This window comes from Dipodomys spectabilis, unplaced genomic scaffold (assembly GCF_019054845.1).
Source record: "Dipodomys spectabilis isolate Male_0828 unplaced genomic scaffold, ASM1905484v1 ptg000004l, whole genome shotgun sequence".
NCBI classification, from domain to species: Eukaryota; Metazoa; Chordata; class Mammalia; order Rodentia; family Heteromyidae; genus Dipodomys; species Dipodomys spectabilis.
In genome coordinates, this window is record NW_024870681.1 from 12,731,712 (window position 1) to 12,758,762 (window position 27,051).

The 27,051-nt window shown below is 40.4% G+C and overlaps 1 protein-coding gene across 4 annotated transcripts; it reads right to left on the bottom strand.

Annotated features, from left to right (window-relative positions):
- LOC122119121 (myosin-2) lies at positions 1-26,126 on the bottom strand. Of its 4 annotated transcripts, none has more exons than XM_042693097.1 (38): positions 25,923-26,126; positions 25,681-25,824; positions 24,626-24,782; positions 23,465-23,492; positions 23,266-23,380; positions 23,071-23,163; positions 22,521-22,584; positions 22,099-22,197; positions 21,135-21,238; positions 20,673-20,811; positions 19,929-20,047; positions 19,691-19,840; positions 18,073-18,243; positions 17,687-17,992; positions 16,562-16,636; positions 15,428-15,515; positions 15,227-15,344; positions 13,526-13,649; positions 13,302-13,438; positions 11,734-11,989; positions 9,457-9,699; positions 9,192-9,368; positions 8,966-9,111; positions 8,792-8,882; positions 8,315-8,704; positions 7,605-7,731; positions 6,684-6,802; positions 6,343-6,539; positions 5,540-5,723; positions 5,295-5,460; positions 5,069-5,193; positions 4,609-4,917; positions 4,317-4,520; positions 3,669-3,794; positions 3,410-3,580; positions 3,227-3,331; positions 3,026-3,121; positions 1-153 (listed from the first exon to the last, which is right to left on the bottom strand). In XM_042693097.1, exons 1-38 carry the CDS (start codon positions 26,124-26,126, stop codon positions 1-3), a joined length of 5,820 nt encoding a protein of 1,939 aa, XP_042549031.1. The 4 variants fall into 4 exon arrangements, with proteins under 4 accessions (XP_042549031.1, XP_042549022.1, XP_042549014.1 ...); XM_042693088.1 differs by having other exon boundaries at positions 16,562-16,638; positions 17,683-17,992; XM_042693080.1 differs by having other exon boundaries at positions 17,678-17,992.
- Positions 26,127-27,051: the final 925 nt, after the last annotated feature.

Below are 27,051 nucleotides of genomic sequence, written 5' to 3' on the forward strand. Positions count from 1 at the left end.
TCACTCTTCACTTATGATTTTGGTGTGAACTTCCCGGCTCTTTACCCGCAGTTTGTTAACTTGGGACTCTGCAATGTCAGCCCTCTCCTCGGCTTCCTCCAGTTCATGCTGAATCTTGCGAAATTTGGATAGATTTGTGTTGGACTGTTCCTCCTGAAAATTAAAATGGAATGTTATAAAACCACGCTATACATCTTTCTTGGCTCTGTAGACCTGTGAGAAAACTGGAATTGGCATCTACAGATAAGCCAGATCTCCTAAATGTTGTTCATTGAAATTAAGTTTAATTGGAGCATCATCATTCGTATTTTTGAATCTAATATACCTTAAAGATATGTGCCATGATAAAGCAAGAAAATATATGAAGTCTGAGGAGATGGCAAGACTATTGAAGTTGGGGTTGTTGATGCTCCCTGTTAAATGACTTCTTCTGTAGTTATGATAAGTTTAACAATATCTTTTAAGAGTTGAAATAAGGGATGGGAATATGGCTTAGGGGTAGAGCACTTGCCTACCATGTATGAGACCCTGGGTTCAAGACCTCAGTACTACATAAACAAAAAATACTAATATAAAGAAAAAAACCCTAAGTCATGAAATGAGCAGTGATTAAAATCAAGAACTATTTTTTAAAAATAAATAAAAGTTGAAATAAATGCTGAATTTTATTACTTATCATGGCCACTTGCTTCTTAATGCTTTAGGTGTAATGATTGTAGTGACAGATTCCCTGATAGAAAAGTAATCCTTGTCGTAGGACTTGAGCTTATTTAATTACTGATAGACAATTGTTTTAATAAAGTAATTGTTCTACCACTTTAATTTCTCCATGCTGTAACTACACTCGTGAATAGGGCTGCCTTTATTCCCTTCCCTCTGTACTCCCTTGGACAGGTTTTGGTAGGAGGGTTATGCCAGCTTTTTACATGATTTGGAAAGCTCCCCATCTTCTCCCATGCTTGGGAACAGCTTACATAGCTAGAGGATTATCTGTTCCTTGAAACTTTGAAAGACCCAACTGGACCTGCTCCATTTTCAAAAGTAATTCTGAAATAACTTATTTATCCAACTTGGTATTCATATTCTCATATAAACACCAGCCATTTTTTTTTCAAGATTCCAACATTTTTGGGGGGGGAACAGGGGTCCTGTCGTGGGGCCTGAACTCTGGGCCTGGGCACTGTCCCTCAGCTCTTCAGCTCAAGGCTAGCGCTCTACCACTTGAGCCACAGTGCCACTTCTGGCTTTTTTTTCCTGCTTATGTAATGCTGAGGAATCAAACCCAGGGCCTCATGCATGCAAGGCAAGCGCTCTACCACTGAGCCACCTTCCCAACCCTCTAACTTTTTTTGAATAGGTTTATATGGGACATTAAAAGTAGTCTATGTGATATATTCTCTTTCATTCCTAATTTTTGTTTCAGAAAGTGGAGCTGTGGCTCAAGTGGTAGAATGCTTGTCTTGAGCAAAAAGTTAAAAGTGCTCAGGTTCTGAGTTCAAGCCCCAGTTACTGGCACAAAAAGAAAAAAAAACTCAGTTAATCTATTTTCTCATTTAAAAGCAAACTAGTTATATTTATTTTATTGCTCCAGAACGTATTATTTAATACTGAACTAGTCAAATGAGAAAATATATTCTAATCATTTCTACTTTTTTTTCTTATTTTTATATTACTGGTTTGAACTCAGGAACTCACACTCACTCAGTTTACACTTTACCATTGAGTCATGCTTCTAGCCTGGCTTTTTGCTGGTTACTTTAGAAATGGAGTCTCTTGAACTCTTTTTACCTGGCTGGCCTCAAATCTTAGTCCTGCTCTCAGTTTCCTGAATAGCTGGGATTACAGGTATAATATACTAACTCCTTGATCCATTTCTACTTTTATTTTTAACACTGCTTCTTCCAGTGTTCCTTTATTTATAATTTCTGAGTTGTGCTATTATTCATTTATTTTATCTTAATTCATAGTGAAAGCAAAAAAGCCTCTAAGAATAGTTTTGATTACCACCTACAGTTATATAAAAGTAGCAGCTTCCAGGAAGTGGCGCTGTAGCTCAAGTGGTAGAGCCCTCGCCTTGAGCTGAAGAGCTGAGGGACAGCGCCCAGGCCCAGAGTTCAAGCCCCACAGCCGACAAAAAAAAAAAAAAAAAAAAAAGTAGCAGCTTCCTTGTAATTTCATTTACAATTAATACTTATTACTAATTATCATTATACTTTTCAACTTCAATTTAGACCAAGAGTTTACAAAAGCTTTTTTTTGGGTGGGGGGGTCCGGTCGTGGGGCCTGAACTCTGGGCCTGGGCACAGTCCCTCAGCTCTAGGCTAGCACTCTACCACTTGAGCCACAGAGCCACTTCCGGCTTTTTTCTTTTTTGCTTATGTGGTGCAGAAGAATCGAACCCAGGACCTCAGGCATGCAAGGCAAGCGCTCTACCACTGAGCCACCTTCCCAGCCCTTACAAAAGCTTTATTTTACATTTAAGTACCTACAGTTTTTTCTCTATATTTTCCTATCTCATTACCACTTGATTTCACTATAATCAGAGAATTAGACCTGTGTTATTTCTTTTTTTTCTGATTTTTCTGATTTTAAATTTTTTGAGATATTTTTTGTGGACTGACAGTTTACTTTTAAAATCATGCTATTAACAAATGAAAAGAAATAAGTATAAAAAGATACAAATATTCTTAAGTACACTGTCTTAATAAAAGTTTCTTTTTACTAAAATAGACAGTAAATGTAATTATTAGTCTTTTTTTTGGGGGGGGGGGGAGATCCGGTCATGGGGCCTGAACTCTGGGCCTGGGCGCTGTCCCTCAGCTCTTTAGCTCAAAGCTAGCGTTCTACCACTTGAGCCACAGCGCCACTTCCAGCTTTTTTTCTTTTTGCTTATATGGTGCTGAGGAATGGAACCCAGGACCTCAAGCGAGCAAGGCAAGCGCTTACCACTGAGCCACCTTCCCAGCCAATTATTAGTCTTTTTTTAATCTAAAGATTTTTTGTTCCTTGTCCTTAGGATACTTACAGCTTCTTCAGCTTGTCTCTTGTAAGATTTCACTTTGGCTTGAAGTTTATCCACCAAATCCTGAAGCCGGAGGATATTTTTCCTATCTTCTTCAGTCTGAAACATCATATAAACCACAGAGCTTTACTGCTGAAGCACATGACTACCAGGAGTTCACATACATTTGGAAGGATGCTTAACTGATAAGAACCATGGGCATACCTGGTAAGTGAGTTCCTTTACTCGCCTCTCATGTTTGCGAAGACCTTTGACAGCCTCAACATTGCGTTTTTGCTCACTCTCAACTTCGCCTTCCAGTTCACGCACCTGCAAACAGGTAAGCCCTTGAGAACTTTGATCCAATCTGGCATTGGAAGCATATGGAAATAGACAATAAACACCTACCCTGGCCTCCAGTTTCTGGATCTGCTTCTTGCCGCCCTTCAGAGCCAGCTGCTCAGCCTCATCCAGACGAAGCTGCAGGTCCTTCACCGTCTGCTCCATGTTCTTCTTCATCCGCTCCAGGTGGGCGCTGGTGTCCTGCTCCTTCTTCAGCTCCTCGGCCATCATGGCAGCCTAGTGAGCAGTAAGACAGAAAAAGTTAAGAGCTGAGAGAGCACAGCGGGATTGAAGTTCACCTACCACCCTGTTGCCCTCTGCTCACATCGGTGATGGCCTTCTTGGCCTTCTCCTCTGCATTGCGGGCTTCCTGCACAATGTCCTCCATCTCTCCCTGGATTTGGGAGATGTCAGTCTCCAGCTTCTTCTTGGTGTTGATCAGGCTGGTGTTCTGGGTAAAATACAATTTTAACAATATCAAGTGGACAGTAGAAAAATTACCAGCATCCCTCATGCTTGTAATCCTAGCTATTTAAGAGGCTGAGATCTAAGGATTGAGGTTTGAACCTAGCTCTGGCAGCGAAATCTGAGAGATTCTGATATCCAGTTAACTAGCAAAAATCCAATAATGGAGGAGTGTTTCCAGTGGTAGGGTGTCAGCCTTGTGAGAAAAACATAAACAAGATTGAGTTGCCCTGAGTTCAAGCCCCAGTACTGTCCTGCAAGTGTATGCATATCCACATCCCACCACTTACAATTACTACAATCCCTCTTTGTTCCATAAATAATCTGAGTTGGTAAAATACTTTTTAAGTCAAACCCAGATGTTATAGTTCAGATGAACAAAAATAGTGTTAATCTAAACAACCAACATTTTAATCAAAACTCTACAAAACACAACATTTCCAAATATCACTAAATATGCTCAAGAATTTTGTCTTGGTTCCTCTGTATCTGTTATGACTCTGCTCACTTGGGTGTGGAGGAGTTGGACACGCTCGCTGGCATCCAGTAGTTCCTGCTCTGCAATTTTCCTGCTCCTCTCTGTCTGCTCCAGCGTGGCCCGCAGCTCCTCAATCTCAGCCTGCAGCAGGTTGGCTCTGCGCTCCACCATGGCCAGCTGCTCCTTCAGGTCCTCCTGGCCCCGGAGAGCATCATCCAGATGCAGCTGCGTGTCCTGTGGAAGGAAAGACCATTGAGATACCGAGCTCTCAGCCTGAGTCAGCCCAGTCTTCCTGGGACCATCATCTCTGGGAGCCATTTACCTTGAGGATGCCTTGTGTGTTCCGGTAGTTCCTCAGGGCCTCGGCAGCCATGCGGTTGGAGTGGTTGAGCTGGATTTCCATTTCGTTGAGGTCTCCCTCCATCTTCTTCTTGATCCTGATGGCATCATTCCTGCTCCGGATCTCAGCATCCAGTGTGCTCTGCATGGATTCTACCACGCGGATATGGTTTCTCTTCAGCTGGTCAATTTCCTCATCCTTCTCAGCAATTTTCCTGTCGATTTCAGATTTGACTTGGTTCAGCTCGAGCTGGATGCGCAGGATCTTTCCTTCTTCATGTTCAAGGGATGCCTAAGGACAGCAAGAGACAACATGAGCAAGAAAATACTATAGGTTTTCTGCCCACTGACAATTTTGTAGTGCATATCTTTTTTCTCAATCTGCAGGTGGACTTAAATTCTTTCTGAATGCTTTGGTTTAAAATATACAGTTTGATCTCTACCTCAGCTTCTTCTAAAGCAGCCTGAAGTTCACACTTCTCTTGTTCTACTTGTTTCTTTATTTTCTCCAGTTCATGGATACGTTTCCCTCCTTCAGCAATTTGTTCTGTGAGGTCTGAAATCTCCTCTATTGTTTGAGTAAAGATAGGCAAGGATTGGATTAAATCCATATCATAAAAGAAAGATCCCTCCAAGTCATGATTATTATTGAAAGTGAAGGAGACTTACGCTGTAAGTTTTTGTTCTCTCGCTTCAGAGTTTCTAGGTGATCCAAGGATTCTTCATAGGCATTCTTCATCTTGAACAGCTCAGTGCCCAGGGAGCGGGCCTCTTTCTGAGAGGCCTCAAGCTCAGCATGTGTTTCCTCATATTTCTGCTTCCATTCTGCCAGGATCTGAAAAGCCAGGAGCAGTTATCGACTGTAAAGGACACTGGGAAGGTCTGTGGAGGGGAGAGAATGCTGCAAGAATCACCTTATCAAAGTTCCTTTGCTTTTTGTCCAAGGCTGCACAAGCTGCGTTGGTTCTTTCCACGTCAAGCATGAGGTCCTCCACCTCATTCTGCAACCGCTGCTTTGTCTTCTCCAGGGAAGCACATTTGGCGTTCACAGCTTCTACGTGTTCCTCAGCAGCCTGCAGACGCTGGGCCAGCTTCTTCCTGGAGATTACAGGAGTTTTTCAGGAAGAAGGAACTATAGTAGGAGTTACAAACTATTACATCACTGAAGAGTATTAGAAACTTCATATTAATGCTCTTCATTTCTTCCAGCAAAGCCTTGAACTAGACAAAAATTTTCCTGCTTCATGAAGATTAAAACAAGTGAGCAATAACACCTTGCAGAGGTAAATGAGACAAAGCTGTTTTAAAATAATAAATAGTGGGCAACTAGTAAGTAGTGGGTAACTCCTGTAGGTATTTCAGGAAGGCCTCTCTAAGGATATAACATTTGAGTCAACATCTGAAAGAAGTCAGTGTAAGCTAGAATAAGACTTTGAAGGACAGTATTCCAGGTAGAAGGAAGAGTAAGTGGAGAACCCCAAAGCAACACTGAATGGCTTGGTGAGCTTTTGAGCAACCTAAGCTTTGCAATTTGTGATCATGTGTTATTGTTTCCTTGATTTTAGGCAAGTAGGGCAGGGGTCATGGTTGTTTTTATTCAGGAATTTTTCTCATTGCTGGATAGTGACTGGAACAGAAGTTACTTAGTAAGCACTGGTGGACTCATTCACTTGATATGCAGAGTTGTCTAGGTAGTCTGTCGTATCTATGTACATACTTGGCCTCCTCCAGCTCCTCCGTGCGCTGGATGGCGTCCGTCTCGTATTTGGTTCTCCACTGGGCAACCTCACTGTTGGCCTTGGACAGCGCCCTCTGCAGCTCGGCCTTGGATTCCTGCTCCTCCTCATACTGCTCCCGAAGCAGATCACAGTCATGGCGGGAGGATTGCAGGGCGTGGGCCAGGGCGTTCTTGGCCTACAAAGATAGTTATACCTTCATCTTATAGGATACCTAAACATTTAATTAAGTTTCAAAGTTAAAGTTGGCATAAGTGGCTTCATTGACAGTCAACTCATGGGCCAAAATAGCAATAGAAATCAGTCTTGGAATAATAGTCACCTTTACTTCCTCTTCAAGTTGCCTCTTTAGTTCCTCAATCTGTTGAGTAAATGCTTGTTTACCCCTTGATAATTGGGACACTAGAGCTTCTTTCTCATCAAGCTGGCGTGAGAATTCACCTGGTAGACAAAACAAATGGCACTGTTGCTTTCTAAGAAAAGAATTCTGCATGCCCAAGTTAGAAATACGTTTGGCTCTTTTCCTTCCAAGTTAATCAACACAGACAACTGAATTTTCTATTGAAATCTTCAAGCTGAATGCTAAATTTCTCTTTTTTGAGTTGAAATGAACATATTAATCCAAATGAATAAATACAGCCCAGCTTAGATTCATACACAGAGCCTATTATTTTTCATTTTTTTGTAACCAATTCTTTTAGGCTGATATGCTCTTGTGCAAAATCTTACGATGGCTGTCATTGAAGGAAGCTGAAATGTCCAATATTGAACAGTTCTAGTTCCAGAGATTTTTAAGAAATGAGGCTGTCCATATCCCCATCTACAAATTCAGTTCACAATAATAAAAAAATACAAATGAAATACAAGTAGGGAGTATAATCCAATGGTAGAGCACCTGCCTAGACTGTGTGAGTCCTTGGGTTCAATCCTCTGCAAAACAGTAACAACGGAAAGTATCCTGAAGCAGATGCCCACCCATGGTGGAGTGACCACTGACCCTAGTACACCCTGTGTAAACAAATACTCAAGGTCTTTCTGGAACAGTGCTTGAACTAGTAGATAGAAATCTTCGTCTCCAGTGTTGTCCTAAAATGACCTGGCATGTAGATTTTGAATGGGAGCCTTTCAGTGAATAACAAATGGTCTCATTTGCTTTTATTAGGCTGTGACATCACCAAATCATTTGTCCTTAACTACATCATCTCCACTCTTAGGCACCCACCGTAGAAGAGGGGGGAATTACCAGATTCTGTCTGCAGGCGTCCCCGCTGGGTCGTCAAGTCATTGATGAGACGCTGCTGCTCTTCTTCCTTTGATTTCAGCTCACTCACTTGGTCCTCTAGAGTGCGGCACATCTTCTCTAGGTTCCCCTGTAAGAGAAAAAGTGAAGGAAAGAAATGAGGAAAGCCCTTTTCATCTGCTTTGTGGTAGTTATGACCTCTCTCCAAGTGAAAAAGGGCAAATATTTGTTTTGGTACACAAAATAACTCAATCATCCTATATAATATAATATAATATAAAAGGAAATTTTTCTCACTTTTTTATTCAAAAAACTGATCATGTACCTCCATTAAATATTAACATGAGAAGTGAAAGGTTATATTCTAATTTATTGATCCCATAAGAACTACATGTTCTAGAAGCAAATTCAAAAAGGAGCTTGTTTGCCTTTATAAATACCTAAAACGCACGGCTACATACTTGTATTTCCCAATTGGAGAGCTAGAGAACACAGATGGCTTATGTTTGAAAGCTGGTACTGTCTCAGGTCACAATATAATGGATGCGCTTGATGTCTGAATTTCTATGTCCTCAAGTACCAAAATAATGAAAACACTACTATCTCCCCTGTTTACTTTCCTAGTATCACTGAAAATAACAAATGCCTCGATGTATGTAAAGTGATCTGTGCAAACACATTAGTGAAATTAATATTAATTTCCTCTGTAGTACCTTAGCTTTAGAGATTGTGTCAACGTTACTAGCAAGGTCATCAATCTCCATCTTCATCTCACTCTTCTCCTTCTCCAGCTTCTGCTTGACCCTCTGCAGGTTGTCGATCTGCTCCCCAAGCTCAGCCACACTGTCTGCATGCTTCTTCCTCAGGGTGGCGGCTGTGGCTTCGTGCTGCAGGGTGGCCTCCTCCAGGTCCCTGCGCATTTTCTGGAACTCAGCCTCCCGCTTCTTGTTCATTTCGATCTGGGCAGAAGTGGCTCCACCAGCCTCTTCCAGCCTCTCGCTGATCTCCTCCAGTTCCCGGGAGAGGTCAGAGCGCTGCTTCTCTGCTTTGGCCCTGGAGGCCCGCTCTGCCTCGATTTCCTCCTCCAGCTCCTCAATGCGGGCCTAGATATGGTAGAAAGCACAAACTCAGCTTCTGGTGCCGATCATTTTTTTCCTGTTAAATTAGAGAGATGGAAACCATGTACTTACTTGCAGTTCCTTGATCTTCTTCTGCAATTGAATACCGAGTGCCTGCTCGTCTTCAATCTTGCTTTGCAGATTGCTCATTTCAAACTCTTTCCTTTTAGAAACGTAGTGGAGGATACCAATTTAGTTCATATCAAACATGAGAGGCAAATCCATAAGCAAATCTTTCAAACTTACTTTTTGAGTTTTTCATCAAGTTGCTGTTTCTCATTTTCAATGTCCATTATGGACTCTTGGGCCAACTTCAAGTCACCCTCAAGTTTCCTCTTTGCCCTTTCTAGATCCATGCGAAGTTTCTTTTCTTGCTCCAAGGACCCTTCAAGCTAAATATGAATAATGTTGAGATGGAAGGAATGTTTCATTTTCTTTAAAAGAAAATAGCTTCCTGGTTATGCTAACTTACATCATCTACTTGCTGCTCTAGCTTGATTTTAGCTTTGGTCAGAGTGTTGACTTTGTCTTCCTCTGCCTGAAGGTCATCCAGGGTCTGCTGGTGGGCCTCTTGGAGGGCCTTCTTCTCCTTGGTCAGCTTAGCAATGGTCTCATCCAGGCCTGCCATCTCTTCTGTAAGGTTTTTCACCTACAAAGGTGAAGAAAAGAAAACGGTTAGAAAACGACTCTATGGAGTGGCAGAACCTCAAAGCAATACAGATGAATGTGTTTCGTGCCTTGTTCTCTGTGGCATGCTTCTCCTTTTCGACCTTGGCCAGTGTCAGCTCAAGGTCATCAATGTCTTTCTTCAGCTCTGAGCACTCATCCTCCAGCTTCCTCTTCTTGGCGGTCAGCTCAGCATTGATCTCTTCCTCATCCTCAGCTCTCTCGGTCACCTCTTTGATTTTGGCCTCCAGCTGGATTTTGGTCTTGATCAGCTGATCACATCTCTCCTCTGCATCAGCCAAGCCTTCAGCTTCCTGGAATTGGGAACAAAATCAAAATTGAACGAGTGCAATACTTTACAATAGTAAAAGTCTGAATTTCTTTGGTTGTCCTTCAGATTCCTGTCTTCACTGATTTATGTCTTTGTAATTTTTTTTTCCTGATCCACCTACTGTATGTGTATCTTCATTATGTGGGAAGCCAGAATATATCCATTGTTTTCTTGTTCCATTAGAAGAATATATTTGACTGCATCTCAAACACCAGCATTAATGTAGAAAACAATTAGTGACATCAGAGATGAAAGAATTTGGTACAGGATGGTTTCATCAAAGAAGCAATATTCAGATTGGGCCTTGAGAAATGGGTAAGCTTTAGGTTTGTAGAAATCACCTTATCAGGGAAAGAAGAAGTAGGGGGTGGAGAAACATTCTTGCAGGAGAAATTCCTTTTTTAAAATATATATGCTTTTTATTGTAAAGATACTGTACAGAGGGGTTACAGTTACATGAGTAAGGTAATGAGCACATTTCCTATTGAGCATTGTTACCCCCTCCTTTGTTTATCCCCTACTCTCCTTCCTTCCCCACCTCCCCAACTCCTTCCCCCCCACACCCAAAGTTGTAAAGTTTGTTTTCAACATAGTATCTTGTACATCTCATTGTTACAATGGGTCAACAGGTATCCCTATTTAAGCCTTTTAGGACAAGCATAAAAGGTCAAAAGCTATGTACATATGGCCATATATGATGATGTTAAGTGAAATGAACACCAAGATAGGGACACAAGTGGTTTTTTCTTTCTTGCTGATGTTTTTAACATATTTATAATGTACTATGTGATTTTTTTGTTTCTGTGGTATGTAATTCCCCCACGGTATAACCCCTGTTTTCACTGTATTTGATTCTGGTACCCTGCATCTTTTATATATATTTTTCTAATTTGGGGAGGGAAGGGATAAAACAAAATTATAGGAGAAATTCAAGATGCAGCTGCTAGAGAAATATTTTTCTTTGTAGTTCTAGAGAGTGATAATGGATAAGATGCTGTATATTCACATTGAGGCATAGAGTAATCAAAAAATTCCTGGTAACATGCTGTTTCTAATTAAAAGGAACAGGACAGGCAGGAAATGAGAGAGGCTTGGAATACATATCAATCTTCGAGTGCATAAATGACTTGGATGTCTTTCCATATATGTTGTTCCCTGTAGCATGTGGTAAATATAGTGTTGAAGGATAAATTCTGAAGAGAATAGAAGAGTTTGGGGCAGATTTGCAGGAGATGTAGGCAGCAAAAAAATGGCTCCTTTTCCATCTGTAAACTTGAAGGAGTTATTATACTGCCCAAATGACAGCAGAGACTAATCTTCACAGAAAAAAAAATGATTGTGTCATGAATAAATTATGCCAGACCAATTCCATTCCATCAAAATGAAAGACAGTCCTATAAATTACATTTCCAAGTTGATGAAAGCTGCTCTAAGATGATTGGCCTAGGAGTGGACAGGGAGTAGTTGGATGGATACAAGTTGGGACAAAGCAGAACAATCAAGATGTTGCTGCAGGAATCTGGGTACAATATGATAGGGCACTGACTACAGATGGATTGGAAAACCCAGGAGTTTTTGAGATTAATAATTAATTCAATAAAATTTAATGGAGAATACTTCCATTTGTCTACTGTCCATACTGCATGTTAAGATCTATGGGCACAAAGGAAGTTTTATTTTTAACAAATGTCTCTCCATGCTATCTTTCCTTTCATTTATTTTATTTGGTATTATTTCATGTTAGGTTACTTTTAAAGACTTTCTCAAAGGGAAAAGAAGCTGTATATCCTGTAGTTTGATGAAATTGTGTTGAATGGAAAAGAATGACTAGATCTTCCTCCTCATTGACTGGTGCCAGTTAGCTATTTGCCAGTGGAGGAATGTATAGGCATGGAAGAGTTTGAACCTCTCCAGAATGAGCATATCCATGCTGACAGATCAGCTCACAGCTTATACTGACTAAAACTCTAGCACTTGCTTACTAATTACTAATACTCAGGAAGGTACCCCAACTTACAGCTTGAACCTGCAGCTGCAGGTCATTTTTTTCTTTTAATAGTGACACCATCTTTTCTTCCAGTTCTTTTCTTTTTGCCTCTGACTTGGCGAGCTCATCTTTGGTTTTCTGGAACTCTTCCTTCATGGTGGCCATCTCCTTCTCAGTCTCCGCACTCTTTAGCAAAGGCTTGATCTTGAAGAAGAGTTTCATCCAAGGCCAGTGCTTGACATTCATGAAGGCCCTGATGTTGTACTGGATACAGAAGATGGACTCCCTGAAATTCAATGAGTGCAAATAGGCATTGTGTGGCTGATGAAAGGAGATTTAACCATAGCAGTGAGAACAGAAGGTTCTCCCTCACACACACCCTTTTTCCTCATCTGCTTTCAAACACGTAGGTTAATGAAATCTTTTGAGGTGCTAGTCAAGGACTTTCTAATTATTTATTTGTTTACATCTTTGCTTGTTAGAGTTGGGCAATAAATAAGAATCACCCAAAGAGCTCATGAAAACACTTCTTTACCTCTAGTGGTCAGATTGAAAGGATTAAAGATGGATCTGATTTTTTAAAAAAAATTAACAAGAATGCACGAGATGGTGCAAATTAAAGACCACATTTTGAGAAGCACAGGTTGCATTAGTGCTTCTCAGACATTCTTACTAGAAGACTGTAAAGGCAATGGAAGGAGAACATGGCCCTTGAAGAATAATGTGGGGTATGAGATTCAAAAAGTCAGAATTTATTCAACAGTCTCTAGCTTTATATGTTAATATTGAGTATATTTTTCATTCTTCTCTGTAATACTACATTTGCCTTTATCTAGATTATTTAACAATGATTTACTCTCAATTATAGAAAGGGACTCAAATACATATTTAATAGTCATGATCCAAATGTACTATTTTTAATAAAATAGAGCGTAATAGAAAACTTCAGTATAATTAAAAGATGTTTCATATAATTTGTTTATGTAGTCACACATGTATCCATTTAAGTTCTGACAGGCAGGTATAAACGTAAAATGCACTTCTCAGTGTAGGTGCTGGTCAGATACAACCTTCAATCTGTGATGCCTGGCTCTGTAGACTCAAATCTGCCAGTTCATCAGTTAAGATCACCAGAAGACTCTATCCCCTAATGACATTGAATTAACTCATTGCAAAATGTCTTTCGCAAAAAAATGTCCTTAACACTTTCAATCACGATAGTTTAAAATAGAAATGATCAGATGGAAAAAATGCTTTATATAATTAAAGCATTCTTGAAAATGCTGTAAATTCCGGTTTTCTTTATTTAATGATCCATCAATAAGTTTATATTAGAAGGAAGTGTTGGGGAATTAATTTTTCTCTGCTACTGGTACATTTTTCTACTTATATAAGGAACTTTATAGACTTTATACCTCTCAGTTTTTTACCCAAATATCAAATCTATCCTATGATGATGATCCTTAAGTTTTCTCCCAGTTCCTTTTAAAACTCTTACTTATTCTTCTTATTTACTCTTAAGAACCCGCAATTGAGTCTTAAGTATAAGACGCCTCAAGTGTGTTTTCTGTTTATGCATAAACTATGTTTTTAAATACCTTCTCTCCACCATCTTCTGATACTCCACTCTTGCCAAGTACCCTCTGCACATGGCCTGGGTTCGAGTAATCAGTTGGGCTAGCTTGTCATCTCTCATCTCCTCTAGAAGCCCCAGAAGACCAGCTTTGAAAAAGACCTGTACATGGGCACATTGCAGATCAGAAAGCTGACACAAAATTCAAAGAGATAGGAATAGCCAGAGGCTACAATGAGAGGTCATTACCTTAGTGTGACCAAACTTATACTGGGTGTGGTCAATGTCGATGGATCCAAGGAGCTTCTCAGAAGCCTTCTTGCTATCAATGTATTGGCCTTCAGGGATGGCACTTGCATTTAACACCTTGTATCTTTAAAGTAAATAAACATTTTTGACACTTGGTGTGCTAAACATTGATTAATTTTTAAAATCAATTTTTAAAAATGTATTCTTTTTAAAGGAGGTATTCTTTTACATAGATCGTCAACTTTTTGCTTCATTTTTACACTCCCATACAATTGCAATTTTCCTTTGTGCTTTGCCAGATACTGTTCTTAAGTAAGGGTTAGATAATGTTCACACTGAAGTGCAGATAGTCTCTAATAATGTAATGTGTTGTTCTTGTTTGATGGATTTTCTGTTTAAATAAGATCCTGTGTCCAAGAAAGCTACTTTTTATTGAGCAACATGGTAAAAGATACTTTTGACATGAAGAATTGTCCTAATTGCTCAAGACCAGACTTGGGCTGCCTTGCATCTTGGGCAATGCCACTCTCTCTCAATTTCACTAGTTCTAGATTTAGGAGAGACTGATTGCCTGCAGCTGCCAACAGGCCTCTTCTGATTCTTAAGATGGGCTTATCAGGGAATAGAAAAGGACCTAGGGAGCTGTCATTGTGAAATGTCTTTCTATTTCTAAGAAACACTGGGAAGCTAATATGTGAGAGGAAAAAAACCCAACAAAATCTAAGAAAGTGGCCCTAAATGTCCCCCTGTGTGGGACAGTTTCTAATTCAGCACTTGTAAACTGTGTGACTTTAGGAAAAATCATTTAATCTATCTGAGCCTCTGTTTATTCATCTATAAACCAAGGTCATGAGTTGGATGCTAGAGGCTCATGCCTCTAATCTTAGCTGCTCAGGAGGCTGAGATCTGAGGATTGTGGTTTGAAGCCCAGCCCAGGCTGGCAAGTCTGTGAGACTCTGATCTCCAATTAATTAGCAAGAACTTGGAAACAGAGGTGTGGCTCAAGTGACAGAGACACTAGCCTTAAGCAAACATGCTTAGGGACAATGCCTAGGCCCTGAGTTCAAGCCCCAGAACTAGCACATACAAAAATAAAAACTTTGGACCCCAAAAGTTATGATGGTACTTACTGCTACTGTATTTTTTGTGAAGATTAAATGAGTTAATATAAGCCTAGTAAGCAGTGAAAAATATAATTCATAATTTTTTGCTCTAGTTTTTTTCACTCTGTACTAAAGATTGAACCTAATGCTTACACTTGCTCTATCACATGAGCCATGCCATCACCCCTTTTGTTTCTATTTTGTTTTTGGGACAAGGTCTCTAGACCAATTTTTCCTGGGCTGACCTTAAATTGATGATCCTTCCTTTACCTCCTGACTAGCTCTGCTTACAGGTTTACATTGCCAGGCCTAACTAGGAGATATGTTCTTGTTTTATTTTGTGTTTTCATTCTCTTCCCCCTCTTTTTCTCTTTCTCTTAAAATTATTGAAGTTAGAGTTCACCTCGGTGAGCTGGCAAGTCTGGTGAAAATTCTTCACTGTGGTTTAAATTAATATTCCTCTCTTTGAAACTTAACATTTTTACCTGTTTTGTGGCAAATTCAAACAGCAGTTTGACATTTTTCATTTTTTTTTTTTTGGATTGCATTGTTTGGTCACACGAAGCTGCAAGATACTGCATAATTAGGAAAGTCTGACCTCTGCTTGAAGTCCGCATAAAGAATCCTGCTTGGGAACCCTTTCCTGCAGATGCGGATGCCTTCCAGCACGCCGTTACACCGCAGCTGGTGCAGGACGAGCTCGTGCTCCATGGCCCCTAAGAAAAGGGAATGTCTTCTAAATAACAGTCTGGAAAAAAAGTCACGCGGGAGACTCATTTGGGATGTAGAAGTGTCTTACCAGGAGTTTTCGTTTCATTGGGGATGATGCATCTCACAAAATGAGGATGAGTACTCCTGAGATTTGTCATCAGCTTGTTCAAATTCTCCTATAAATTCATAAAAACTTGTCATCTCAGACTATTGGCAAGATTATCAGCACTTGGTAGAGCTAGACAATCAGTCTCTTGAGCTTGGCTGAGTGACCAGGATGAACTGTTCATTTATGGGAACAGTTGAGTGCTGCTTCTGAGATGCCCTTTCTTCCTCATTACACTTTCCTGCACTTGAGTTGGCAGAATTTACACATGTAAAGCAGCTTTTTGTGTACTTCTTTTCCATTTATGCCAGTACCATTTTTCTTTCTATCCTGGCACTTGGCTACCCAATGACATCCACAAACCCAGGTTGTTGCTTCCTATAGTAGATATTCTCTCTTCTACTAAATCTATAGTTCTCCAAAAAGGAAATGCAAGCAACATGTACCACCTTTGAACCATTAAGCATAGCTCCTATTTTACAGCTCTGTCAATGAAGGAGCAGCCTTACTACTATAATTGAGAACTGCTTGGATAAACAGCCAGGTTATGATATTAGGTTTGTAAGGTTAACTGCTAGACTTCCACTCTTGGTGTCTTAGTCTTCCTGCATCTGTCACTGCTCGTTGCCATGAATCAACTGGTCTAAAGATGGCTCAACATTAAGTTCTAGAAATTTTCCTATGGCAGAGTCTCTAGTATTTAACTCTGTATGAAAGATAATACAGTAATTTCTGAATAGTTTAAATTCCTTCTCTCCAAATTCAGATCAACAGCAGTCATTAGTCAGTTCTTTTTCTTTTCTCATGGTTCTAGGGTTTGGATTCAGGGCCTTACAGTTGCTTGGCTGGCATTCTACGACTTGAGCTATACCTCAAGCCCTGCTTTTGTACTAGTTAAGTAGTAATGGAGCTTCAATGACTTTTCTGCTCAGGCTGGTTTCAAACCTTGATCCTTTGGATCTCAGCCTCTTGAGTAGCTAGGATTACAGGCCCGAGTCACCATTGCCCAGAAATGTCAGTTAGTTGTTTACTAAGGTCTGGAAAAAAAAGATCTTGTGCTTCTAAAGACAAATTCCTAAAGTAACCAGGGTATGCCAAAGAACAATGTTTCCTTACTCTGAAAAGGGCAGATACAGTCTGGAAAGAGGAACCTTTCTTCTTAGAACCTTTCTTGGCAGCTCCACCACTCGCCTCTGTTGAAAAAAAGAAGGAAAGATGAAATTAAAAATAGTTTTGAGTCAACTTGATAATTTATTTGCTTTCTGTGTGCAAGTATAGCATTTTTCTATTTGCTTGGTGCCGCTGTCTGAATTTTTTTGGTCAATCATGGGGCTTAAACTCTGGGCCTGGGCACTATCCCTCAGCAATTCAGCTCAAGGCTGGTACTCTCCCGCTTGAGCCACAGTGCCAGTTCCAGTTTTCTGGCGGTTAATTGGAGTCTCATAGACTTTCCTGCCCAGGCTGGCTTGAACCATGATCCTCAGATCTCAGCCTCCTGAATCGCTAGGGTTATGGGCATGAACCACCAGCAGCCAGTTTGAATATTATTTTTCAACTAGGTTTGCATCTACTTTTCTGCTATTCTTTGTCTATAATGAGACGAACTTCTCAAGCTTCAGACATTTGCAGATGCACTAACTTCCAACATTATTGAAAGGCAGAACTTGGCCACAATGGTGCTTTATTTATCCACAGAGACTCAATGTTCAATGGTAGAAGAAAGAGGAGAGAAACATAGAGGCTAAGGTTTTTTCATTGGTTGAGATCATGATCTTGGACCACTTGTAGTAGTAGCAAGGTGAGCCACTATCAGTAATAGCCTCTGTGAGCAGTGAGGTGAGCCACAAATGTATAACTACAGAACTGCCTACTCCAGAGCTTGGAGGAACAAAATGTTTGTCCCACAGTCCTTCTGTCAGGGCTTTAAGAGCAGCATCCTTGATTTAATACCATGTAAAACTTGTAGCCAGGAGCTGGTGTCTCAAACCTATTATCACAGCAAGATCTTAAGATTTCAGTTCATCGACAGCTCAGGCAGACAAATCTTAGGTCTGATTCTTCAATTCACCAGTAAAATGTTAGAATTGAAGTGTAAGCTTAAGTGGTAGAGTTCTAGCCACAAGCAGAAGTAGCTGAGTGAGAGGACAGGCCTTGAGTTCAGGCCCTGGTACCGGCACAAAACCAAATAAAGAAAAACTATTGATTGACTAAATGAAGGTAATACTTTAAAGCATTACCTGCTTCAGCAGTTTGAGCCCCGGAGAAGAGGTAAGCTAGAGTTTTCATTGAAGACTTCTGGTATAGACCCACTACAGTCTCATTCAGGGGGTCCTTGTTCTTGTCCAGCCAGCCAGTAATGTTGTAGTCTACGGTACCGGCGTAGTGGATCAGAGAGAAATGGGCCTCGGCCTTGCCTTTGACCACCTTGGGCTTCTGGAAGTTGGCAGACTTTCCAAGATGCTGTTCATAGAGTTTGTTCTTGAAAGAGGTGTCTGTTGCCTTGGGAAACATGCACTCCTCTTCCAGGATGGAGAAGATACCCATTGGCTAGATTTGAGGCAAAAGCATTGGTAAACATGAGTCGCATTGCAGCATGGGAAGAGGGTTCTGAGTGATGTGTAAGATACCTTCTCTATGAGCTCAATGCAGGCAGCCAGGTCCATCCCAAAGTCAATGAATGTCCACTCGATGCCTTCCTTCTTGTACTCCTCCTGCTCCAGCACGAACATGTGGTGGTTGAAAAACTGTTGCAGTTTCTCATTGGTGAAGTTGATGCACAGCTGCTCCAGGCTGTTGAACTGCACAAAGAGACATATTTACTACTCTGGTTAGCAAATTGAGCATTTAAAATATCCAATAGCCTTTTGGCATAATAATAGAGGTCAAAATCATTTAACTGAAGAGAAATAAGCAGACTGTTTGGGAGGGTTGAAGGAAGATGGAAGCTGTTTCTGCTACCAAGGAAATCTCAAGTCAGTTTGAATACTCTCCTTGCATTTGCTTAAGTTTATTCAGATATTTTGCTGTTTCCACTTAATCATCCTATGTTTGTTCTCATTATCTTCTACATTTCACAAAGCGTTCATAGTTGTTTTTGTGTGGACTCATTTAAGGGCCAGTTTGCTTCTGCTGGTAAACTCTTGAGTTAGTTATTCTTACTCAGAATGATGAAGGGGAAAAAAATAAAAGAATTAAGTTCCCATTGGTTGCATCAGAAATGGTGAGGATGGAAGTCATTGTGGTCAGGATTCCAAGTGAGCAATAATTGTCACCTCGGTTTTTCTTTATCCCCTCCCCCCCAACACACACTTTTGGGCAGTACTAAGGGTTGAACTAGGCCTTATACTTGCATGGGCAAATGCTTTACCACTATAGCCATCGTTATAGCCATTTTTGCTTGAGTTTGTTTTAAAATAGATCTGATGTTTTTTTTTCCTGGGCTGGACTTGGGCCAAGATGCTCTTACTTCATCTTCCCAAATACTAGAATTATAGGTTTCTACTATCATGGGTAGACCTACCTTTTTGTTCTTCTTCAGTGAGAAATAAGGGCAAAAATCAGGATACCTAAATTATATGAACTTAAATTTGTTGAATAGCACAGACTTATATATTTAAAACCCCATAAAATGTCAACATTAACTAGATATGGGTAGTAGTAGAATTATGAGGAAGATTTCCCCTCACTTTTCTATATTTCATGTAATGCCCTTGCTTTTGCATTAGCAATTAGAAGGAAGATAAATTTCTTGAACACTGTAAGCAGGAAAAATGTATGCCCTAATCAAATATGAATTTTTGTTTGATGTTATCACTTTAATGAGCATAAGAAGTTAACTGCACTCGTTATTGCTGATTCTAAATTATTAAGCTTTTCACAGCCTTTATTATCTGCCTGAGTATTTCTGAATGAAGTCTCCACTATAGATATAATCAGAGATTATATGTTTTTAATGTTTACTGTGGTATGTTCATGTCAACTTCATTTTTCCTTGTGGGAATTTTTAGTGCTCCCATCTCTGTCGACAACTACAGATTAATTCTTAACTCCATTTGGATCGCATAGCAAGTTTAAGAGGCTTCATTAAGTACATTGTTTCTCTAGAAGTGAAATTGCCACTGTAATAAATGACTAGTAGCAGCCCAATCAATCCTTTTTAATATTCACCAGTTCTTTCTTAGGAGTTTTTTTTTTTTTTTTACCACTTTGCTAAAGAAATCTTATACACACTAGCTAGCAACTCACATCAAAGATCTCAAAGCCAGCAATGTCCAAGACCCCAATGAAGTATTGCCTGGGCTGCTTGGTGTCCAGCTGCTGGTTGATGCGGGTGACCATCCACAGGAACATCTTCTCATACATGGCTTTGGCCAGGGCACCCACTGCATTGATCACCTTAAAAGACAAAGATACAACTCTTGGAGTTACATGAGAACCATTAAATGCTTTTGTCCCTGATGGTCAAGTTAAAGTATGCACCTACCTGCTCTACAGTCTGGCCTTTGGTGACATACTCATTCCCAACCTTGACTCTGGGGTAGCAGAGGGCCTTGAGCAGGTCAGCAGAGTTCAGACCCTGAAGATAGGCGGCCTTGTCAGCAACTGAAAAAAGGATATAATGTTATTATAGCCCTAAATAAACCCACTTTCTCTCTGTCTCTCTCTGTCTGTTTCTCTGTTTCTCTCTCTGTCTCTCTGTCTCTTTCTCTCTCTCTCTCTCTGTCTCTCTCTCTCTCTGTCTCTCAATCACTCTATCAATATTTTTATTCAGAGCCTGGAGCATGCTTGTTTTGCTTGGCTAGGGCTCTACCACTGGAACCACATTCTTAGTCTTACTTTTGTTCATTATTTTAGAGATGATATTTCACAGACTTTTCTTCCTAGAATGGCTTTATACTGCTATATTCCTGATCTCAGACTCCTGATTAGTTAGGGTTACAGATGATGGGCCCCTAGACCACTTCCTTATAAGAAAAATAATATTAAGCTGCATGCATTTTTAAATAAGTCTTGCTCTTTCTTTTTTAGCTAGGCTCAAGGTCTTTGTTACTCTGAAGAATTTCAGAAATTATAGGAAGTATCTCTCTCTGTCAGTGCTTTGTATAATAAATTATTTAGGTAGGCTTTAAAACTTAACTCCTAAGCATTAATTTGTCTTCCTTTGAAAACTCAGGGATAACAAGCAAGGAATATGGTTTTCAAATGCAGTAAAAGGTTCATTTGGTACCTTCAGTGCCATCTGGCTCTGCTTGCTCCTCACGCTGTTTTTGCTTGAATTTCATGTTCCCATAATGCATCACAGCCCCCGTGAGCTTATAGATGGACACTTTTTCATCATTAGTAAAGCCCAAAATATCAATAGCACTCTGTCAATAGAACCAGTAGGATACGTATTAGGTTATCATCCATGTGCTTGCAATGTATGGCTTATGTTCCCACTCATGACCTGCTGGTTTAGCTGAGAAAATTGCCAGTACTAATGGTTGGGGGGTATAGAAAAGGCATGGTTGATCAAAGGCCAGCACAAAGGAGTAGAATCACAAGTGTGTATCGTCTGAAGAGTTAAGGAGCAGACTTCAGAGAGGGACACTTGAACTTTCCTTTGGATTTTCACTGAACACGGAATATTTATTCTAATGACCATGCCATTATTCAGCAGAGAACTTTCAGGTGTTGGTGTGCTACTTACATCTGTGGCCATCAATTCTTCCTGATCATCAATGCTGGCCACACTGATCTCCCCCTGGCTGACAAATGGGTAGTCATATGGGTTTGTAGTAATCAGAAGCATTTCTAAAGACATGAAAAAGGGCAGATATAAACATAATCATCCTTTTCCCTAAGGCAGGAGACTTCTACACAAACCCTAAGGCCATTATTTGGCACTTAGTTGAAACATAATGAATGGGCACTCTAGGAGCACTTAATAGCACCTCAGACACCTTGACGCTGATGTCATGGTCTCCCTTATCACTCGCTATTTTTTAAACATCATATAAAGATAATTCCATGGGAAAAGTTGTATCTATGAATATAATCATTAAAGAAGTGGCTGTTTAAAATTCAGACTTTGAAGCAACCTAAATATACTTAAAAGACAGAATATAATTAATTATGACTCTCTAGAATGGAGAACTAAGAAACAATCAAAAATAGTAATATGGAACAATATCTTTGATATGAAGAACACCATGAAATACTCAGTGAATAAATACATTACAAAAGAGTATACCAATTATGCAAACTATATATGTATCCACATATAACAATACCTATATAGAAAATGACTAGAATGATATTTGGTCCAAGTGTCCACAATGCTTATTTCACAGAAATAGAACTAGAAATGACATTTCCGTTTTCCTTTTGCTTTCTTGTCAATTATACCAACACAAATGAATTTTACCAAATTCAAAGCTTCTCCTATTTTTGTATGTGTGTGTCTCTGTGCTTAGGATTAAACCCAAGGCGTGGGCATGCCAGGCAAGCATTCTACCACTAAGCTGCATCCTCAGCCCCACAAAGCTGTATTTGAAAATAAAATAATATAAATGAAACAGAATTCAGATGAAGTATTATTCTGGACCATGCATGGATAGGTGCTGGCACAATAATTTTGAAAAAAAAAAAAAAAAGAAGAAGACGTTCCTTACCAATTAATTCTGGTTTCTTGTTTGATGTGATCTGATAAAAAATGTGGTAGCTTCTCTCAGCCTTAAGCTGGAAAGTGACTCTAGACTTCTCTAGCAGATCTGGAAAGAAACAAAGACACCTCTGCAGGAAGTGACATACAAGATTGTTTGTTTGTTTTTGTTGGTTGTGGGGCTTCCATTGGGCCTGAACGCTTTCCCTGAGCTCTTTTGCTCAAGGCTAGCACTCTACCACTTTGAACGACAGCTCAAGGTAAGAGTCTCATGAACTTTCCTGCCTGGGCTGGCTTTGAACCATGATCCTCAGATCTCAGCCTCCTGAGTGATGAGGATTGCAGGCATGAGCCACAGTGTCAATGTGAATTTGTGGTCAGTTGTGACAGATCCAAAGAACAGACATGGTTAGAGAATATCTGAGCACTTACATGTTTCAATATCTGCAGAAGCAAGTTTTCCTGTAGTGCCAAAGTGGATTCTGATGAATTTACCCTTGAAAGGAAAACTAATATTATGACCTTGTTTTTCAATAATATTGAATCTTTGAAAATTAAAAACCCTTGAAAAATACCACTGCTTCAACACTAAATCAGATTCAGGGGTTTATTTCCATCAGGAAAATAAGGCCTATCTCCTATTCAATCTTTGATTTAAACATCTATGAATATGAGAAGTGGGTGAAGTGCTAGATATGTAAATGGTTTGGTGATTCCATATTGTATACATGTGTACATCGTACATCGCATCCCATGAACATATGCAATTAAAGATGTCAATAAACAGAAATTCAAGATAAAAAATTAAATATGTGACTAATAGAAGGAAAGACTCTTTAGCACAAGATTTTGATCCACATTCTGAGGTGAAGAAAATAGCAGTGCAATGTAATACGAATAAAAAATCCTGAGAATGTGTTCACAAACATCCCATAAATTTTGACCAGAGGTCAGTGCTCATCACCATGTCCAAGACACTTACAAAGCGAGAGGAGTTGTCATTCCTCACGGTCTTGGCATTGCCAAAGGCCTCCAGCAGGGGGTTGGCACTGATGATTTGATCTTCCAGAGTCCCCTGCAAAAGCAAGAACAATCCTCACATCTAAGGCTCAGGCGTGTCTTGCCTGAGACACCCCCCCGCCCCCGAAGAGAACCTGGATTCAGACCATGGACCCACCTGCATTTTGCCAGAAGTTGCTTCCTCCTTCTTCTTGTCCCCAGTAACTGCAATTGTTGCAAAGTACTGGATGACACGCTTGGTGTTCACAGTCTTCCCAGCACCAGATTCTCCACTGTAAAGACCAAACAAAGTCAGATAATGGTCCTCATGTTAACTCTTTTCACAACCATGAGAAGGAGGCATAGGATCTACTTACGTGATCAGGATTGACTGATTCTCCCGGTCTACAAAAGAGAAATTATAGATATTTAGTACTGTTTTCTTACATGTTTGCAATTGGCAAGTAAAACAAGGAATACACTTGGTATTCTCTCTTCTGAGGTTTGCAGTCCTTAGGGCTTGCTAGGCCTACTGCCTTTCTCTTCTCCCTTCCCCATCACTTCCACACACATGTGCCCGTGTTCAGGGAACACCACTGCTCTTGTCTGCTTTCCTCTCAAGTCTTCGTGGAGTATTTTTCACTTGAAGAAAAGCTTCTAGGATGAAGGAAAGTGCTTGAGAAACATAGCATGAAGGAAGATCATTGTGTTTCTCTGAAGCATGAGATATTTGAGTGACCTGCCAGTAAATAAAGATAAGAGGTTGACCCAGCTTTTCAACTGGATTCTGATGACAACTTGGTCACATATTTGTTGTGGGTGAAAGACATAATGAAGAATGGACATTGTATTTTTAGTGTATTAGGAAATGTTTTCTGTGAAAGTGGTACCTTGACAGTACTCATGATTTTAATCATAGTTTCAGGTAAAGGGTTTGTTTGTTTGTTTGTTTGAAATTTTACTCTAACCAAGAATTCTATAAGCCATTTTTGAAAGTGACACAATTTCATTAGGTATGTTTTGCTGAGATGACCTGTGCAGAAGCAAAATCATGGCATAACTGTCTTAGTGACAGGTACACCTGGAAATCTAAAGCATGTTTGGGCTGATTCTGGGCACAGGCAATAGCATGTATCCATCCTTAATTCAAAGAGGCTTCCCATTGGTCCAATGTATAAGACTATAGATAAACCAGAGACACAAACTTTACACTTCTGTTTCTTGGTTCTTAGTAATGGAGACCCACTTTAAATGTGTGATTATATGTTTGTGTGTATGTGTAAATACACATTCCTATAAATATGTTTGTATTTTGCTCAAACTTATTTGCAGTTGAGTCATTCCAGAGGTTAGTCTGGGAAGCTCTGTTGCCCTTTAAACATTGAAGAGGTCATTAGCCATTTTGTAATACATCACAAATACCTCACCCGCAACTGAAAGGGATCATTTCCGAGAGTGTAATGAAGTGGGTTAGAGACTGCCTTCCATGATTCTTCTCTGAAAAGATTCTGCACACACAAGGCATCTAGCTTACTCACCAGTCAGCATGAACTGATAGGCGTTGTCAGAGATGGAGAAGATGTGGGGCGGGGCCTCCTGACGCTTTTTGCCTCGGTAGGCACCCACCACCTCGGGGTTATACACCGGCAGCCACTTGTAGGGGTTGACAGTGACGCAGAAGAGGCCAGAGTAGGTCTGTGCAAAGAAAGAGAGAGAAATGCCCAAAGGCCTTTCCTGCTACTCACTCAAGTCATGTATTTTAATTGTATTTGAAAAGTAGCACAGTAAGCTATACTCAACATTCTTCCTAGTCATCCACATGAAAACTAGTTGGCAGATTTGGCAATCTGTGAGTATCCTTTGAGGGAAGGGACTGATTCAGATTCCTAATTGCTACCACAGGACTTTGTCCCAGTGACTTTTACACAGCCAGCTTCAACATCAGGCTTGCTGTTTGTTTATACATGTTTAATGTGAGATGTTCTTAGTGTTCTAAGAAAACAAACATGGAATTCCTAGACAGACTTAAGCTGATTTTTTAAGATTAAACTCTGCAGAAGTATGACTGTAACATTATATATTTATTTCAAAAATACTTACTGAGGGCATTTTACGTAGTAAGCCCCTGTAAGATAGTAGGAATACAATGCAAGTGAGGTTTGTTTGTCACAGAATGTCCCTTGGGAAATTTCCAGTCCGTGTAGGAGGTGATCACATATATATGAATAACGCAGGAAAGATGTGATTACAGGAATGCAAAGACACAAACAATCAAAGAGAACACCCAGCTCTGCTTGGAGAAGTTGGAAAGTGTTCACAGAAGACTTGGGGCCTTCCATAGAGAAGGGACGTGACCAACTAACTGGTCTTTGGGGCGAGGATTACAAGTGAATGAAATTTGGTCCCTAAAAAAAAATATTTTTAAGTATTAAAATCTAATTTGTCTTTTTCCCTCCTTGGGCTGATTATTTGTGCTTCTGGTGAGAGTGAAATGGGTCAGGATGGGACTCATTGATGCCCCAGGGAAGGGCTACATTGACAAGGAACTTAGCGACGATGAGAAAGACTCCTGGGTGGGCAGGGGAGCACTCACGTAGATCATCCAGGCTGCATAGCGCTCTTTGAGGTTGTACAGCACAGCAGGCTCGTGCAGGTGAGTCATCATGGCCATGTCCTCGATCTTGTCATATTTGGGAGGGTTCATGGGGAAAATCTGGTCTTCCTTCACTGTCAGGGTCTAGAAAGCAGGAAGCAGGAAGAGAACCACCGATGTTCATTGAATGACCCCCCTTCCTCGTTCAGGACAACATGACAGGTCCCTGGGTCTCTACTCACCGCGCCAGCTTCAGTTTTTACTGTCACCTTCCCTGATTCTCGGCTCTGAATAGTTCCTTTGACAAAAGATTCCTTGGGCTCCGCCACAAAGACAGATGTTTTGGCATCAAAGGGCCTATTCTGGGCCTCAATGCGCTCCTTTTCAGACTTTCGGAGGTAGGGAGCAGCCTCCCCAAAAACAGCCATTTCTGAGTCGGAACTCATGGCTGCTGTACTCGAAGGACCTACAGGGGATAAAATATCACACTGAAGTCTTCACTGTCCGGTATAGCAACAGATCTTTGTATGGATAATGGATAATGTTTATGGGCTCAGTTGGAAATTCCATCAGACAGGTCTACTGTATACCAGCTATTGTCACAAGAGCTGAACCGGGTCAGCTGATGACAGTGTACCAATACTCTATGCAGGGCTGTGCATCCAGTATCTGGAGTCTAGGTGTAAACTTAGTGCTGCTGCCAGGTAGCTTGTGACCTTGGCTAAGTCACTTGATTTTGAGCCTCAGTAGCTCCATCTTTAGACTAAGGATGATCAAAATTCTGCTTTGGTAAACCCCCAACCCTTGAAATAGGGTGACGATATTTCAAATAAAGGCAACACAATGTCAGTCTGAAAAGACCCACGCTCCTATTTAAATGTGAAATGTCATTTACTGTCACATCACACAATTCCATGTCTTACCATGTAAAGTAAGAGAACTCTATTTCCTCTCTAGGATGTTCAGCCAAACCTGACCCAAGGGATTTGGGAAGGTTTATAATTTTGTTCGCCTTTTATTCCATTTTCGTTGGGTGCTTAGTAGAGTTAATCGACCAGAAATTCTTTGCTTAGTAAATCTAGTTACTCAGTTTAACCCATTTAAACTAATGAAGGATAAAACCCATAGCCAACGTTATCCTCCTCCTCCTAACTGCAGGCTCCCTTGAGGGCTCCACGCTGTTATCTGCAGGTCATTCATGGCATCAGAAGAATGCAAGAGTTGGCAAAGAATGCTCTCGCAGTAATTGCCCGCTCAAATTACTTGAAACTCAGATTAGTCCACTCTGCCAGCCTCTCTCCTCAGAAACAGTTTAGTGGTAGGGCTGACTAATACTTCTATTGTGTGGAGCAAACACCCTGCACTGTATTC

Coding starts and splice junctions, on each gene's coding strand:
- LOC122119121 (XM_042693072.1), bottom strand. CDS start 26,126: ATGAGTTCCGACTCAGAAATGGCTGTTTTTGGGGAGGCTGCTCCCTAC. Junction 6,803..7,604: donor ACGCCTGCAGACAGAATCTG/GTAATTCCCCCC, acceptor TTTGTCTACCAG/GTGAATTCTCACGCCAGCTT. Junction 3,795..4,316: donor TCCAACTCCTCCACACCCAA/GTGAGCAGAGTC, acceptor TATTTTACCCAG/AACACCAGCCTGATCAACAC.